Below are 16,468 nucleotides of genomic sequence, written 5' to 3'. Positions count from 1 at the left end.
AATCCATGAGTATGTATTATGAAGATGCCCTTTTTCTGATGTGCTTATTTATGGACTGTTTTGTGGTCAGTGCCTGTAGAAGCAGATGAGGTAGAGGAAAGAAGTTCAGATGAGGAAGACTCAGGAGTGTTGGAGACAGTGGAGGTGACGCTGGGAACCCTGGACCTCCGAGAATATGAAGTCCAGCCTAATAAGAAGAAAAGAAAGAAATGGAAAGAGAAAAGAGAAGGTAATCTAGAGGCTTCATGTTTTATAAACTGTTAATGAGAGTTTCATGAACAATATCATAACCATGTTGTTTGCATCTCAAGCCCCAAGCAGCAGAGAAATAACAGAAGCAAAGGCTGATGATGAAACGGTGGAAGAAGCAGAACCTGAAGGTGAAAATGATCCTAAAGAGACACAGACGAGGTCGAAAAGCAAAAGTAGACCCAAAGGCAAAAAACGTGAGCCTGAAGAAGGTGAATATTTTAAGCAGTTATACCAAGCTGAGTATAAAACCGTGCTTTAAGCAGGGCTTGACATTAAGCATTGTCATGTGGTTGTCCTTTGGACAAGTAAATCTGTCATTCACTTGTCCGAAGATAAAAAATGACATTTCATTTGCTTAGCTTGCTTCCAAGAGTTTTACTTAGTGTCCGCTGCGGCCGCCTGAATTTGGTTATAATAATAATAATAATGCATTTCATTTAATGGCACCTTTCAAAACACCCAAGGTCATCTCACAAACAGGCAAAGAATAAAATAAAAGTACAAATCACTGCACAAGACAAAAAAACACAACAAACACTCAGCATACACATATAAAATGCAGTAAAGACTCAGTAGAGCATATTATAAAAATCCTGAGTAAAAAGATACGTCTTAAGACGTGTTTTAAAAGTCTGCAAGCAATCGCTGTTTCGTATATCTAAGGGAATGGAGTTCCATAGGCGGGGGGCAGCACAGCTAAAAGATCTCACACCCATGGTAGCAAGTCGAATCCGAGGTACAACAGGAGAAATTGAAGATGAAGATCTGAGAGCATGTGAAGGGGTGTAAAGAAGTTCAGTAAGATATTGGGGTGCAAGATTATGGAGTGCCTTGTAAGTAAGTAACAGAATCTTAAAATGCTTGAATAAGAACTTCTGTATTGTTGGTTGAGAGAGAAGTACGAAGACAGTTAATATTATGTAGGTGGAAATATGCAGTCCGCGTGATATTATTCATTTGAGTTTCAAAGGATAGTGTGCTATCCATGATAACACCCAAGCTTTTAACCTGTGAGGAAGGATGGATTGCATTAATTTCAGCTAGACAACTGGACAGAAATGGTGGGTGAAAAGAACAAGTGGGTTTAGCAGACAGGTACAGTTGGGTGTCATCTGCATAACTGTGAAAATGAATACCATGCTTCCTTAAAATGTAACCAAGAGGGAGTATATAAATAATGAACAAGAGTGGGCCCAAAACAGAACCCTGGGGAACACCAGTGGTGACTGTAGATGTTCTTGATCTGAAACTTTTTAATTGAACGAGCTGAGTCCGACCGGAAAGATATGACCTAAACCAAGACAGAGGAGTGCCAGTAATCCCAATAGAAGCTAACCTGTCAAGGAGTATTTTATGAGAAATAGTATCAAAGGCTGCGCTCAAGTCAAGAAGGACAAGTATAGTTAATAACCCAGAGTCAGATGCCAGCAACAGATCATTGGTAATTCTAACAAGAACAGTCTCAGTACTGTGGTGGGGACGAAAACCAGATTGGAATTGTTCAAACAAATTATTATTGGAAAGGTGTTCATGAATTTGAATTGCAATACTGTACACTTTTCCATGATTTTAGAGATAAACGGTAGATTTGAGATCAGACGGAAATTATCAAGGTTAGAAGGATCAGCCCATGGTTTCTTAAGTATAGGAGTAATAATAGCATATTTAAGAGAAGAGGGTACATAACCAGAAACAAGTGAAGAGTGGACAATTTTAGTAATCAATGGCGACAGAACTGGTAAACAAACTTTTACTAAAGAAGTTGGTAGGGGGTCAAGCTGAAAGGTCGAAGATTTAGATTTACTTATCAAACACATTATCTCTCAGGGCTTGACATTAAGCATTGTGATGTGGTTGTCCTTCGGACAAGTAAACTTGTCATTCACTTGTCCGAGTACAAAAATTACTTGTCCAACGATAAAAAAATGATATTTCATTTGAATTCTCAATATAATTGTTCTGGATCTAGATTGGTAAAGTTTGCTTCTAAGCTAAGTGTCCGCTTTGGCCGCCTGAATTTGGTTATATGCCTACTCTCCGTGACTGCTATAAAACAAAGGCAAGCAGTAATTATTATTAGTGTTAAGGCTGTAGGTTAACTTTTTTCCACATAGCACTGGTGCTAGAAAGGTTTAAAGTTTGGTAGCACAGGCCAAACTGTAGGAGTATAAATCGTCTGTTGTCATCTTTAAAAATAAATATGCAAGTGCAGTTCATCATGAATAGACAGGTAACTGACAAAAGACATACATTTTACATACAGATGAATAAATTAGGGCCGTATCATTTTTAGATTACCTAAATTTGTTTGAATATTTCTCAGTTGTGTATTTTTCCTTTTTAACTCTACGACAGTGGTATATTTGTCCACATAAATTACTGTAGTATACTATAGTAAACTGCAGTAAAATTCTTAGATACTATAGTGTTTTTGAACTTTACTATAGTATACAGTGTTTATCAATTCACTACAAGGGCACTACAATTTTCAAAAGCAAATACTATAGTACACCACAGTATTTTTTGTCTGAGTGTTCAATTTAACGGGACTTTTATTTTGACGGGTCTTCGGGAAGACGCTTGTTTGCAGATAGCTTCACTCAAACAGTAAAACGCTTGTAAAATAAACTCACAGAGCAACTCTGACTGGAGATGAAGTTCATGTGTTCACATCCTCATACAGTGCAGATGCAGATAAAATACTCGACCATCACTCGTGTTGTATGTTAAACTTGTGCACGTAATTCACTCAGACACGCAGAACAGCCAGATGACATTTAAATAGCAGGACTCCGCGTCCGCATGTAGTTACAGTGAGGGAAATAAGTATTTGATCCCCTGCTGATTTTGTAAGTTTGCCTACTTACAAACAAATGAAGGGTCTATAATTTTTATGGTGGGTTTATTTTAACTGATAGACACAGAATATTAAAAAAAATCAGGGGAAAAAAATGTTATATAAAGGTTATAAATTGATTTGCATTTCAGTCAGTGAAATAAGTATTTGATCCCCAAGCAAAACATAACTTTGTACTTTGTGGAGAAACCCTTGTTGGCAAGCACAGAGGTCAGACATTTCTGATAGTTGGTCACCAGGTTTGCACATGTGTCCGGATACATTTAGTCCACTCCTCTGTCAATCTTTAAGGTTTCTTGGCTGTCGCTCAGCAAATTGGAGTTTTAGCCTCCTTCACAGAGGTTCTATAGGACTAGGGTCTAGAGACTGGCTAGGACATTTAATGTGCTTCTCCTTAAGCCACTATTTGGTTGTCTTGGCAATATGTTTTGCGTCTTTGTCATGTTAAAGGCTCATCCATGACCCATCTTCAGTGACCTAGTTAAGGGGAGGAGGTTCTCGTCCAAGATTTTACGGTACATGGGCCCGTCCCTCAGCCCCTCAATGCGGTGAAGTCATCCTGTATACCTGTAGCAGAGAAAAAGCCCTAAAGCAGAATGTTTCCAACACTGTGCTTCTCTGTAGACATGATGTTCTTGGGCTCATAGTCAGCATTTCTCTCCCTCCAAACACAGGAGTCCATTTTGGTCTCACAGCAGTGCCAGCACTTTCGCCAAAGCCTTTTCTGAATCATTTTTATGTTCATTGTCAAACTTAAGACGAGCCAGGCGGGCCTTCTTGGGCAGGAGGACCTTGCGGGTGCTTCAGGATTTCAGTCTACTGTGGCATAGCGTGTTACCAATGTGTTACCAATGTTTTGCTTGCTAACTGTGTTCCCAACTGTCTTGAAATCATTAACAGGCTTCTTCCGTGTAGTTCTGGGCTGATCTTTAACATTTCTCATGATCATCTTTACCCCATTGGGGAAATATTGCAGGGAGCTCCAGAACAAGGGCATTTGATAGTTATTTTGTATATCTTCTATTTCCAAATAATCACACCAACAGTTGTCTCCTTCTCACCAAGCTTCTGTCTGTAGCCTATTCAAGGTTTGTGCAGGTCTCCAATCTTGTCGCTGACATCCTTTAAAACCTATTTGGTCTGGACCATGGTGTTGGAGAGGTTGAACTGGAAGATACAGATTCTGTTGGCAGGCATCTTTTATATACATAACAAGCTGATTTAGGAGTACTTTCTTAAAGTGACAGGACTAATCTGTGGTCCATATAGGCACATAACCAATCTGTGGAGCCAGAATTCTTGCTAGTTGGTAGGGGATCAAATACTTATTTCACTGACTGAAATGCAAATCAATTTATAACCTTTATATAACATTTTTTTCCCCTGATTTTTTTTAATATTCTGTGTCTATCAGTTAAAATAAACCCACCATAAAAATTATAGACCCTTCATTTGTTTGTAAGTAGGCAAACTTACAAAATCAGCAGGGGATCAAATACTTATTTCCCTAACTGTACATGGACTCAGTGCGATGCGCCATTGATTATTGTCACACACAACAATCACCACCACGACAAACGCACTACACACAAACACACAGCTCTGTCTAATGCACATATTCTTATTATTCTACATATATGTCGCACTGTTGTTATTTTATTTTCAAGTTACTTGTCCAGTCGGGCAAGTAAAGTTATCTCTCACTTGCCCATACAAAACATTCACTTGTCCCGGACAAGCGGACAAGCGTTAATGTCAAGCCCGTGATCTCTGTAGTAGTTGGTAGTGTAAAGGTAGTTATACTCTATGATTGCTATAGAACAAAGGCAAGCAGTAATTATTATTAGTGTCAGGGCTGCACATTCACCTTTTTGCACATAGCACTGGTGCTACAGAGGTTTAAGGTTTTGTGCCACAGGCAGTTGTAGCGCAAGCATAAAATGCCTGTTGTCATCATAAAAAAATATGCAAGTGCAGTTCATCACATGAATAAGCAGGTAACTGACAAATGACATTAATGTTACATACAGATGGATAAATTAGGGCCACATCATTTTTAGTTTACCTAAATTTGTTTTAATTTGTCTAAGTTCTGTCTTTTTCTTTTTTTTTACTGTACAATAGTGGTATATTAGTCAACATAAATTACTATAGTATTTACTATAGTAAACTGCAGTAAAATCCCTATATACCAGGGGTATTCAATGAAAGTTTCAAGAGGTCTTTATATTTTTCTGCACTTACATGGTTTGCACAGACCCGCCTAACTTTATAACTGTATAAAGAAGAAGCGTTTCTGCGCAGCTCGTGTTGTATAAAGAAGACGCGCCTTACTTTATAACTCTTTTAATGAATATAACATCAGAGTAAGAATACAATCAAGCCTCACTTTATAACTGTGAAGCTCGCGCTATACAGATGCCTGAATTGATAACTGCCCAGCTCGCACTGTATAAAGATGTGTCTCTGTGCAGCTCGTGCCAGACGCACCTCACTTTAAAACGCCGCAGGGCGATGTCATCGTCCATCGCACAGAGGTGTAAAGAGTACCTGAAAACCATACTTAAGTAAAAGTACAGATGAAAATTACTCCATTACAAGTTACAAGTCACCAATTCCAAAACGACTTCAGTAGAAGTCTTCGAGTATCTGATTTTAACAGTACTTGAGTATTTTACTCATACTGAATGTAGGCTCAAAGCAGCACTAGTCCTCAACACTTAAGAGACTTGTCAGTGAAAAAAAAAGAAACAGTCGATTCGTGAGGAGAGCAATCACATTTATTTTCTTAAATCATAATAAGACTGAACACCTCAATTCAATTCAATTCAATTTTATTTATATAGCGCTTTTCACAATGTGCATTGTTCCAAAGCAGCTTTACAGGAGCAAATAAGAAAAACACAGAAAGGTAAAACACAGCACAGTGCATGGTGTTTATAGACCAAGCAAGATCATTATAATAAATAATATCTAATAAATAAATAAATAAATAAATAAATAAATGCAGTCTCCCGGTGAGCAAGCCAACACTGCACTGCTCTGCTGTGGCGAGGAACCCAAACTCCAATGCTGAATAATGGAGAAAAAAAAACCTCGGGAGAAACCAGGCTCAGCCGGGAGGGCCAGATCTCCTCTGACGTGTCATAGCTGCACTCAGTGACCCCGACCAAAGCCACCGAGCAACGTCCACGAAGAACAGGGAGAGCCCACGAGCCGCGACCCAGGAAGCCCCACCCGCCGAAACCGTGCAGGTCCAACCCGGTCTCATTCCGCGATCAACAACAGACAACAGAGGAACAACCAGGGAAAAGTAGTAATGGCATAATTAACTTTATTCCTCTGTTGTCCGACATCGACCACAAAACAAGACCAACCAGACCAGATCCACACAGTCCCAACAAATGAAACGCCCCGAACCACAACCAACAAGCCCCCCCACTCCCCACAACACCCACCCAGCTACCTCCAATCAAAGTCACTGAGTGCAGCCATAACTTCAAACTGCTGTCGTGTGATGTAAGTTTAGCATTAAATACCAAGTATTGTAAATTTAGCATTTATGTGACAGGTAGTCCGTCTTTGCTCTCGGTTGGGGATGGAATTGTCTGAGCTGGGCCGGCCAGATGGTCGCCTTTTTCTTGGGTGGTGATGGAATTGCCTTGGATGGAGCTGGATGGTCAGTCAGTCCGCAGGCTCTCGCAGGAGGATGGCACGGGATTTTCCGATGTAGCTGGCGTAATCTCTAGTTGTGGATGGGCATATGACGTTCATCTGGGCCTGGCGGAATCTCTCCCTACCTCGGGATGGGCATCCCGAGGCGAGGGCAGAAACAGAAAGAGAATAATTAGCGTAGCTGCTGTTCATTAGCTATGTATTAGTGAATGCTTGGCTGAAAAGATGTGTCTTTAATCTAGATTTAAATTGGGAGAGTGTGTCTGACCCTCGAATAGTATCGGGGAGGCTATTCCAGAGTTTAGGTGCTACGTATGAGAAAGCTCTACCCCCTTTGGTGGATTTAGTTATTCTAGGTGTTATCAAAAGTCTGGAGTTTTGAGATCTTAGAGAGCGTGATGGGTTGTAGTGTGGTAGAAGCTCTGTTATGTAGGTAGGGGCTAAACCGTTTAAGGCTTTATAAGTAATTAAAAGAACTTTAAAGTCAATACGATACTTAATGGGTAACCAGTGAAGGGTTGATAACATTGGGGTTATGTGATCGTATTTTCTGGACCTGGTTAGAACTCTGGCAGCTGCGTTCTGAACTAACTGTAGTTTGTTTATTGATGATGCAGGACAACCACTAAGCAGTGCATTACAGTAATCAAGTCTTGAGGTCACAAATGCATGAATGAGCTTCTCTGCATCAGCCACACATAAAATATTTCGCAGTTTGGCAACATTTCTAAGGTGGAAGAAGGCTGTTTTTGTGACATTTGAGATGTGATTTTTAAATGACAGGTTGCTGTCTAATATAACGCCAAGGTCTTTAACTGTATTTGTTGGAGTAACAGTGCAGCCTTCAACTTGCAGGTCATAATCCGAAATATTCTGCTCACGTGTCTTTGGTCCGATAAGTAATATTTCTGTTTTATTAGAATTTAAAAGAAGGAAATTACAAGTCATCCAATGCTTTATATCGTCGATGCACTCTGCCAATTTGGATAGTTGGAAGGAATCATCTGGTCTTGATGAGATATATAGCTGAGTATCATCTGCATAACAGTGGAAGCTAATTCCATGTTTTCTAATAATGTTTCCAAGGGGCAGCATGTATATGGAGAATAGCAAGGGTCCTAAAACCGATCCCTGAGGTAATCCATAATTTACTTGCGTTAGATTTGATGATTCCCCATTTAAATGGACAAATTGATGTCGGTCTGATAAGTAAGATCTGAACCATTGTAGTGCCTGTCCCTGAATACCGGTATAATTGTGTAAGCGATCTAGAAGTATTTTATGGTCTACAGTATCGAACGCAGCACTAAGGTCGAGCAGGACTAGGAGTGAGATGTTACCTTTATCTGATGCTATGAGCAGGTCGTTTGTAATTTTAACGAGTGCAGTTTCAGTACTATGATGCGGTCTAAAACCTGACTGGAATTTTTCGTGTATGTCATTATTTTGTAAGAAAGAGCACAACTGAGTGGACACTACTTTTTCTAGTATTTTAGACAGGAAAGGGAGATTTGAAATCGGTCTATAGTTTCCTAGTTCATTGGGGTCTAAGTTTGGTTTCTTGATAAGAGGCTTAATGACGGCCAGTTTAAAGGCTCCTGGGACATGGCCTAGATTAATTGACGAGTTGATAATGTTATAAATGGGCTCAATTGCAACGGGTAATAACTCTTTTAATAATTTAGTTGGTATGGGGTCTAATAAGCAAGTTGTAGGTTTAGATGTTGCAATAAGTTTAATTAAATCTTCCTGTTTTATAGGTGAAAAACACTGTAGCCTTTCTTTTGGGGCGATGGTTGGTACTAATTTATAGGACAGACTTGGAGGTTGAGATTTTACTATTTTGTCTCGTATGTTTTCGATTTTCTCTGTAAAAAAATTCATGAAATCATTGCTACCAAGGTGCGGCGGAATACCCAGGTCAGGTGAAGTCTGTTTATTTGTTAGTTTAGCAACTGTACTAAATAAAAACCTTGGATTGTTTTTGTTAGTTTCTATGAGGTTACGGAGGTGCTCGGCCTTTGCTGCTTTTAGTGCCTTTTTATAACAGTTTGCACTCTCTTTCCACGCAATTTTAAAGACCTCTAATTGGGTTTGTTTCCATTTGCGCTCCAGTTTACGTGTTTCTCTTTTAAGGGCGCGAGTGGTGCTATTGTACCATGGTGCTGCGTTTTTCTCATTAATCTTTTTTGACTTCATAGGTGCGACAGCTTCTAATGTATTAGAGAAAATAGTGCCCAATTTGCTGGTCATGTCATCGAGCGATTCTATATTTATTGGTATGGTTATTAAAGGAGTCAGATCTGGCAAGCTCTTTGTGAAACTATCTTTAGTAGTCGAGGTAATTGTTCTACCCTGTCGATAACGAGTTAAACGGCTGATTTCTGCAGTGCGCAGTGTACATGTTATAAGATAGTGATCAGTGACATCGTCGCTTTGAGGTATAATATCTATATTGGTTAGATCGGCTCCGTGAGATATAATCAAGTCTAGTGTATGATTAAATCGATGAGTGGGTCCATTGATGTGTTGTGTTACTCCAAAAGAGTGTAATAGCTCTGTAAACGCCACTGCTAATGCATCGTTAGCACTATCTACGTGGATATTAAAGTCTCCGACAATTAGTACTTTATCAACGTTAACCAATAGGTCCGATAGGAAGTCCGCAAACTCTTTCAGAAAATCAGTGTAGGGACCAGGGGGTCTATACACTGTAGCCAACGTACAAGAAAGCAATGGTTTTTTACTGTCAATTGGAACAATTATGTTCAACGCAAGCACTTCAAATGATTTAAATTTATGCTCCGTTCTCTGAGTTACAGTAAGAAAGTCTCTAAAAATTGTTGCGACACCGCCACCTCGACCAACCGCACGTGGCTCATGCATATAACAGTAGCTTGGTGGTGTACACTCATTTAGACCGTAATAATCATTTGGTTTAAGCCAGGTTTCGGTAAGGCAAAGCATATCAAAATTGTTGTCTGTGATCATTTCATTTACAATAACTGCTTTTGAATTTAGTGATCTAATATTTAGTAGGCCGAACTTTATGAGTTTGTTTTGGTCGTTTATTACATTGTCCTCAGGTTTAATCACGATTAGATTTTTTCTCTGAGATTTGGCTATTTTGTTATTTTGTAGTATTATTCGGGGGACAGACACAGTCTCTATGCATTTGGAAGCAGTAACATTTATAACAGATGAGTGGGAGGAACACAGACTATGGTTAAAGTTTTGACTTACCGCTGGGAGACGTAGTCAAGCGGTGCGTAGCGTCTTTGAGATGTTGTCAGACAGAAGAACCGCTCCGATGCTGCTGGGGTGCAGGCCGTCAGGGCGGAAGAGCCTAGGTCGCTCCCAGAACAGATCAAAATTATCAACAAAGAGCAGCTTCTGTTCAATACACCATGACATCAACCATTTATTTAGAGCAAATAGTCTACTGAACTTTTCATTCCCTCGTCGGTAGGTAGGAAGCGGCCCTGATACGATGATCCTCGCTGTGGGCGATGCGTTGCGTACCGTCTCGATCAGACTCCTGAAGTCCCTCTTCAGGATCTCCGACTGCCTCATCCTGACGTCATTCGCCCCCGCGTGCAGCACGACAGCTCCGACGTTAGCATCGTCCTTCAGGATCGCAGGTACCTGCGCAGAGACATCAAGAACACGGGCGCCAGGAAAACAATGAGTGTGCACCTTACCTTTAGTGGAGGAAGCGCGTACGTTCCGGACGATTGAGTCTCCGATGACCACAGCGTTGCATTCCGTCTCGCAGAGGGCGGCAAAGCGGTTCCTGGTCGGCATCTCGAAGACCGGTGGCGGCGGTTGGGTCATCGCTCCAGTCCTGGCTCGCGCCTTTCGCCGTGGTTGTGCCGGTGCAGGAGTGAAGTTCATTTGGGCTGACCGTGTTCTCGAAGCCTGGGCTCTGTGCAGAGAAACACGCGGAGTAGAAGTGGAAGGAGTATTAAAATCGCGATGAAAACTTACCGCGGATTTGCGAGCGTCGGCTCTGGATGTTTCCAGCGCCGTTTTTCGTTCTCGCAGCCGTGACTGCTTCTCTAGTAGATGCTGGATCTGCTTCTCCACAGCCTCCAGTTCCGACTGAAGTGCGATCGTTTCCTCATCTGCACACAGAGGTACAGACACATCTGAAACATTAGCCATCAGTGATTTAATAATGAGAACAGTGTGTTTAGCAGTAAGCAGGCAGGCTGGGAATGCTAACAGCCTGAGGCTAATAGCGAGTGATCCGATAAAAATAAATTATCTGTGCGTTTAAATACGATTTTGGTATGGGATATATTTAAGGATATGTTTTACCCTCGGAGGATAACAATTTAAAACACAAGTCTTAAGATATAACAAGAATAAACGATGTATTAAGAATAAATTTGAAAGAGCTCCGACTCAAACCACGCGCTCTCAGCAAACAGGAAGTGACCTCAAAATTGCAACAAATCATGGTCGACACCATAACCTACATCTATTACAAACACCCAAGTCTCATTTAAGCTCAAGTGCTCATAAGTAAGCCAACATTCTTCAAAAAGGTCTTTTCAATATAACGGATAAATAAAATAATGTTAGGTAAATTAAAAGGTCAAAGCCAGCGATTGTCAACTACCTGATAATGCACTCGTATTCACATAAAGAAGTAAGGGCAAAATTCACAAGAAGTACCTTCAATGCCCTTTAAATGTCAATGTTAATTCTTCTGTAGCAAAATTAAACTGCTGCAAAAAAAAGATAGGTGCCATGCAAAATGTAATGTGTAATTGCATTAGTCATTACAAATGTAGTGGAGTAAAGAGTACATATACTGTACTTGTTCAAAAATGTAGTCAAGTAGAGAGTAAAAGTTGCTAATATCTTTAATACTCAGTACAACTACAAAGTAGCCAAACAGATACTTAAGTACAGTAACTAATTACATTTACTCCAATACTTCACACCACTGCCATTGCAATGTTTCACTGTAGCCATTGTCCGATGCCAATTTGGAAAACATCGCCCAACCCTACTGCAGACCCCTTTTTAGTTTGAAAACTCAGGGCTTGCGTTTCTATGTAAATGGACGAAAACAGAGACTTAGAATACGCAGACGTGGTTGCCCACAATCGCTTACTGATTGGGTCATCTGTATCATTGCGTTTGCTTCCCTGATTCGTTAAGCCATGTCATATGAGCCATTACGCTGCCTGAAGGCGACAATGACCAGCCTCGCAAGGACAGTGTAAACAACAGGCTTGTTTAACTTCAATCTGCGCTGCGTACATCGACATGGTGACATTACAGCAACGCGAGAGAGAATCGAGAGCCGTATGCTTTTAAATAGCTCACTGAGTACTGCGATGTCATCTGTCGATCGGTCTGAGTGGCGCCGGATGAAATCAAACAAGCCTAATAACATGGATTACCTCATCTAACGTTATCCACACGAAGACGTCTTTGCTTTTAATCGCCATCATGCTCATTTTGTACTTTGTGGCTTGTGACTAGTAACCAACTGTCATCAACAACCAACTTTTGTATGCCCATACAACTGTTTATATTTGTTTGGACATGCCCAGCGTGTCTGAATGGTCATGTGACATGCGTTTTCAGTAGTTTAGTGTAAACGCAGATTTCTTTTAGAACGCATGTGGAAATGGCAGTATAAACAACGATCGTTTTTGTTTAAAACGCCGTTTTCGTATGACAACGGGCTAATGTAAACACCAACTTAGTGTGTGTGTGTGTGTGTGATAGATTTACTCAAACAGTAAAATGCTTGTGAAATAAACTCTCAGAGCAACTCTGTAGATGGCGTTCATGTGTTTATATCCTCATTCAGTGCAGACGCAGACAAATCCACAAGCGTCACGCGTCTAGCACTTTAAACTGTGTAGTTCCTTCATTCAGACATGCAGAACAGCCAGATGACATATTTAAATAACAGGATTCCCCGTCCGCCAGTCTGCATCTAGTTATATGGACTCAATGCAGCCGGAAAACTCGCATAATAGACAAACTAAGTAAAATAGCGTTGTGCCATTGATTGATGTCACACACAAACAAACACACTTCACACAAATACTTAGCTCTATCTAATGCTCCTGACCAAATGAATCGCACGCGAGCTACACTGGCTTATTTATTCCTACCACAGACAGTGTTTTATTTAATTTTTTCAAGTTACTTGTCCGGTCTGGCAAGTAAAATTCTCTCTCACTTGCCCATACAAAACATTCAACAAATGTCGAGCCCTGCTTTAAGTAGAAATGGGACCTTTAAGGATAATAATCATATACATTAACTTTCTTCTTAGATGAAGTGGATGACTCATGGGAATACAGTTTGAGGGATGCGCTGTATACCGCCTGTAAAACTGGGGATATCAAAACCTTGTACACACTTATGCAACTTTCAGAAGATCAGGAGAAAGGAATTGAGAGGGATACTCGAGAGAAATCTACCTCAGACACCACCAATGTTTCATGCCTTCTCAACAAGCCCATAGACTCAGCGGGCTTCACTTTATTGCACGTGGCATCCGCAGCTGCACAGAAATCTGTCATCAGACTGTTATTGGATGCAGGGAGTGATCCAGCAAACAAGTACGCACATGTAGAATTGAAGCTTAGATAAATCTACTACATGATATTTCATGAGTCTTTCGATAGTAAATAGAGGTTTTTTTCAGGGATAAGAAAGGACAGACTCCATATTTCGTCGCTCCCGAAAAAGATACCCGAAACATTTTCAGAAAATACATGGCTGAGCACCCTCATAAGTATGACTACACTAAAGCACAGGTACATAATTATTTTTGTTAGTATTGGTTATAAACAAAACTTTCATTTAATGGCATAAGCCTAATGTTGGACACACCATTACTGTTCTTTACTATTATCTTTACACAGTTTTAAATGGTGGATAAAACTAGTAATCGAAAATGTTACGTTGTAAATTTTACATCCTTTAGTAGCTACTTTTTGCACATGCATTCTCTCAACAAACTTCCAGGAAATGTTTTGAAGATCATTGCTGTATATTTTATTCTCGATTGTATTTTAAGGTTCCAGGACCACTGACTGAAGAAATAGAATCTAAAAAGGCTGAGAAGAAGAAAGCCCAAAAAGTAGCGCGGAAACAAAAGGAGAAAGAACAGAAAGAAGAGAAACTAAAGAAACAGCAGGAGGAGGAAGAAAAGAAAAAGTTCACAGCACTCAGTGACAGAGAGAAGGTCTGAATCAATCTTATTTAGTATAAAATAATTTCAGTATAGAGTACCTCAGAGATTACTTTTTGTAGGCCAACCCGCACTGGTTCCCTCAGCCGAAAGCTATGCATTTTTCCCATAGACTTTTGGAAGATCGCAAAAAATCAGCTCTGTGATTAACAAAAGTTTATGATACTTACACTTTTTGTCTATTAAGATAATCTTTACAAATTAACACAACATTTGTTGCTTTTAAAGTAGAGGTGCACCGATTGACCGGCCAGAGATCGGAATCGGCCGGTTTTTCGTATTATCGGCCCCACCGGTGACCTGCCGGTCAGTCTCACGTCTCGCCGATTCCAAGCCGATCTTCTGTTGCCCGTGATGCGGGCAAGAACGTCACAGCCGTCAGTATACTCAAAACCGCGAGTAAACATGTAAACGTGCGCGCGCACAGCCTGTCTTTCACGGCTCGTTTATACTCGCATGTGGGTCCACCGGACCGCAAGTCTCTGCTGACTGACGCGCATCTCTCATGTCCGCTGACTGCACGCACGTACACACGCACCATGTACTGTACAGACAAGAAGGTGCACTGTAGTTCATCTCTCGCTGCTCCGTCTACATGGGGTATGTATTGTTGGACTTTAAAGGCAGTCCTGCATGTTCAAAAATTTGTACTGAGACGTTCTTCAAAATCGATTAGAAGTTTATTATCAGATGTAAAAAGGAAATGTGTATTTCTCCAAAACGCTACAGTAAAATAATCCATATATGGTGTGCATATAGTGTGGGATGGCCCCTACAGAAATCCATCATCAGTTTTTTCTACTTATTAGAAATAATGTTTCTATAGGCATTTGAAGTGGAGAAATGTGTATTTCTCCAAAATCGCTACAGTAAAATAAGTCCATATATGGTGTGCATATAGTGTGGGATGGCCCCTATAGAAACCCACCATCAGTTTTTTCTACTTATGAGAAATAATGTTTGTATAGTCAATTATATTGGAATAATATTTTTCAAACAAAATGCTTTCAAAAAACATACTGTAATTAAATCTGTTCAAATCCATGGGTACTGTAATTGCAAACTGCATAAACAGTTTTATTTGCAGGACAAAGGTCTAGAAGGCATTAAAATAATACATATTTAAGATACAGACAGAGACATTGGTTTCACAATATAACGTTACAGCAATCATAATGCAAACATTCGGAGAAAAAAACCTGCATAAATTACGACAAAAACGAGATATTCTAAACGTAAAACAAGAAATATGTTATTGACAAGAGACGCGGATCATCTACATTTAAATAAAGCTTTACAAGCGGTGTTTCCGTAATGTACCGTAAACCACTCAATAAGCGCGCATCTGAACCTAAACGGCGGCTGGCTTGACCGTGTATTTTCAAACCGCGGCTGGCTTGACCGCAGTTCGTATCTTCAGATGTTATTATAACTATAGTACACCACGCAGTTCTTGAAATAAAGACTTTGCGAGTTAATATGGTTGAACACTTACATTAGCGCAACGAGTTTATAGCTAACGTTAGGTAAACAAACAGTAACAACCCCAAAAATAACGGTAACGTTAGCTAAACACAGACATGAGATAACGTCACACAAATTGAATTTTAAGTAAAGACAAAAATAAAGTCACACTTACAGGTTGTGATTCGGTGGAGCTTACAGGTCCAAATAAAGTTGGTATTGCAACATCTTTTAAGGAAAGACGTTTAATGTATCCTGCAGTAAAGGCGCCAAGATTGATGAAGCAATCTTCGGTAAAATGACGCGCGCAAAGTAAAACGTTCGGTTTATACTCCTTTGGTGTCGTTTGAAAAATAAATAGTAACCATTTTTTCCTCAGAAGTTCTTCCTTTGGTAGTGAAAATAAGACTGACTTAGTTTCACTACATAGAACACAGCTTCTCTTAGACATGATGCACACGTCACGAACGAGCTAGTACAGTGTTTGGGGAGGAGAGAGTTAAATTTTCGCAGTCAGTAGGCGGGGATTTTTCTAGTGACGTAGGTACATTGTGGTTAAAGATTCGGACAGGTCATGGCTTGTTCGCGTGATTCAGAGTCGATTACCTTTTTTATAAGCTAATAACTTTGTTATTCGTTCACCTTCGGATTTACAACTTGGCAGATTGCTTACATTCAAACACGGCAAAATTAAACACTTCATGAAATGTAGTTTTTATGATCTCGAGGAATGTACTCTTTAAAAACACAAACGTAAGTGCCTTGTGACCTGGTAGAAGAATTGAGTGATCTTAACAATTGCTTGCATTGCAGATACTGTGTCTGATGTGAATAAACACATCCGTAAAATTACATTTGAGTAGATTGTTATTGCCGCTATAGACAATCTCTAAATGTATTTTGTGCTTGTAAGTACGTGTATATGTCTGAAGCCTAAATTAAACATTGAAAGCACTCCGTAGTTGTGATATGTGACAGGATTGAGTCTG

The 16,468-nt window shown here is 40.0% G+C and overlaps 2 protein-coding genes across 5 annotated transcripts in view; one reads left to right on the top strand and one right to left on the bottom strand.

Annotated features, from left to right (window-relative positions):
* ankzf1 (ankyrin repeat and zinc finger peptidyl tRNA hydrolase 1) overlaps positions 1-16,468 on the top strand; it is a 174,900-nt gene that overhangs the window by 26,852 nt on the left and 131,580 nt on the right. For 2 of the 3 annotated variants that reach the window (XM_057336031.1, XM_057336033.1), the window contains exons 10-14: positions 71-229; positions 312-461; positions 13,092-13,380; positions 13,467-13,578; positions 13,842-14,009. In XM_057336031.1, coding sequence (XP_057192014.1) covers positions 71-229; positions 312-461; positions 13,092-13,380; positions 13,467-13,578; positions 13,842-14,009 — 878 coding nt within the window. The remainder of the gene's footprint in view (positions 1-70; positions 230-311; positions 462-13,091; positions 13,381-13,466; positions 13,579-13,841; positions 14,010-16,468) is intronic. The other variant, XM_057336032.1, reaches the window with a different exon arrangement.
* Positions 9,319-11,496, bottom strand: LOC130555649 (uncharacterized). Of its 2 annotated transcripts, XM_057336043.1 has the most exons (3): positions 10,772-11,496; positions 10,508-10,709; positions 10,214-10,429 (listed from the first exon to the last, which is right to left on the bottom strand). In XM_057336043.1, the coding sequence occupies exons 1-3, from the start codon at positions 10,946-10,948 to the stop codon at positions 10,401-10,403; spliced, it is 408 nt and encodes a 135-aa protein (XP_057192026.1). In that variant the 5' UTR covers positions 10,949-11,496; the 3' UTR covers positions 10,214-10,400. The 2 variants fall into 2 exon arrangements, with proteins under 2 accessions (XP_057192025.1, XP_057192026.1); XM_057336042.1 differs by having other exon boundaries at positions 9,319-10,429; positions 10,508-10,963.

Source organism: Triplophysa rosa, linkage group LG6, assembly GCF_024868665.1.
Source record: "Triplophysa rosa linkage group LG6, Trosa_1v2, whole genome shotgun sequence".
Taxonomy (NCBI): Eukaryota; Metazoa; Chordata; class Actinopteri; order Cypriniformes; family Nemacheilidae; genus Triplophysa; species Triplophysa rosa.
Note: the sequence above shows the minus strand (reverse complement) of the source record. Positions and strands in the feature narration are given on the sequence as shown.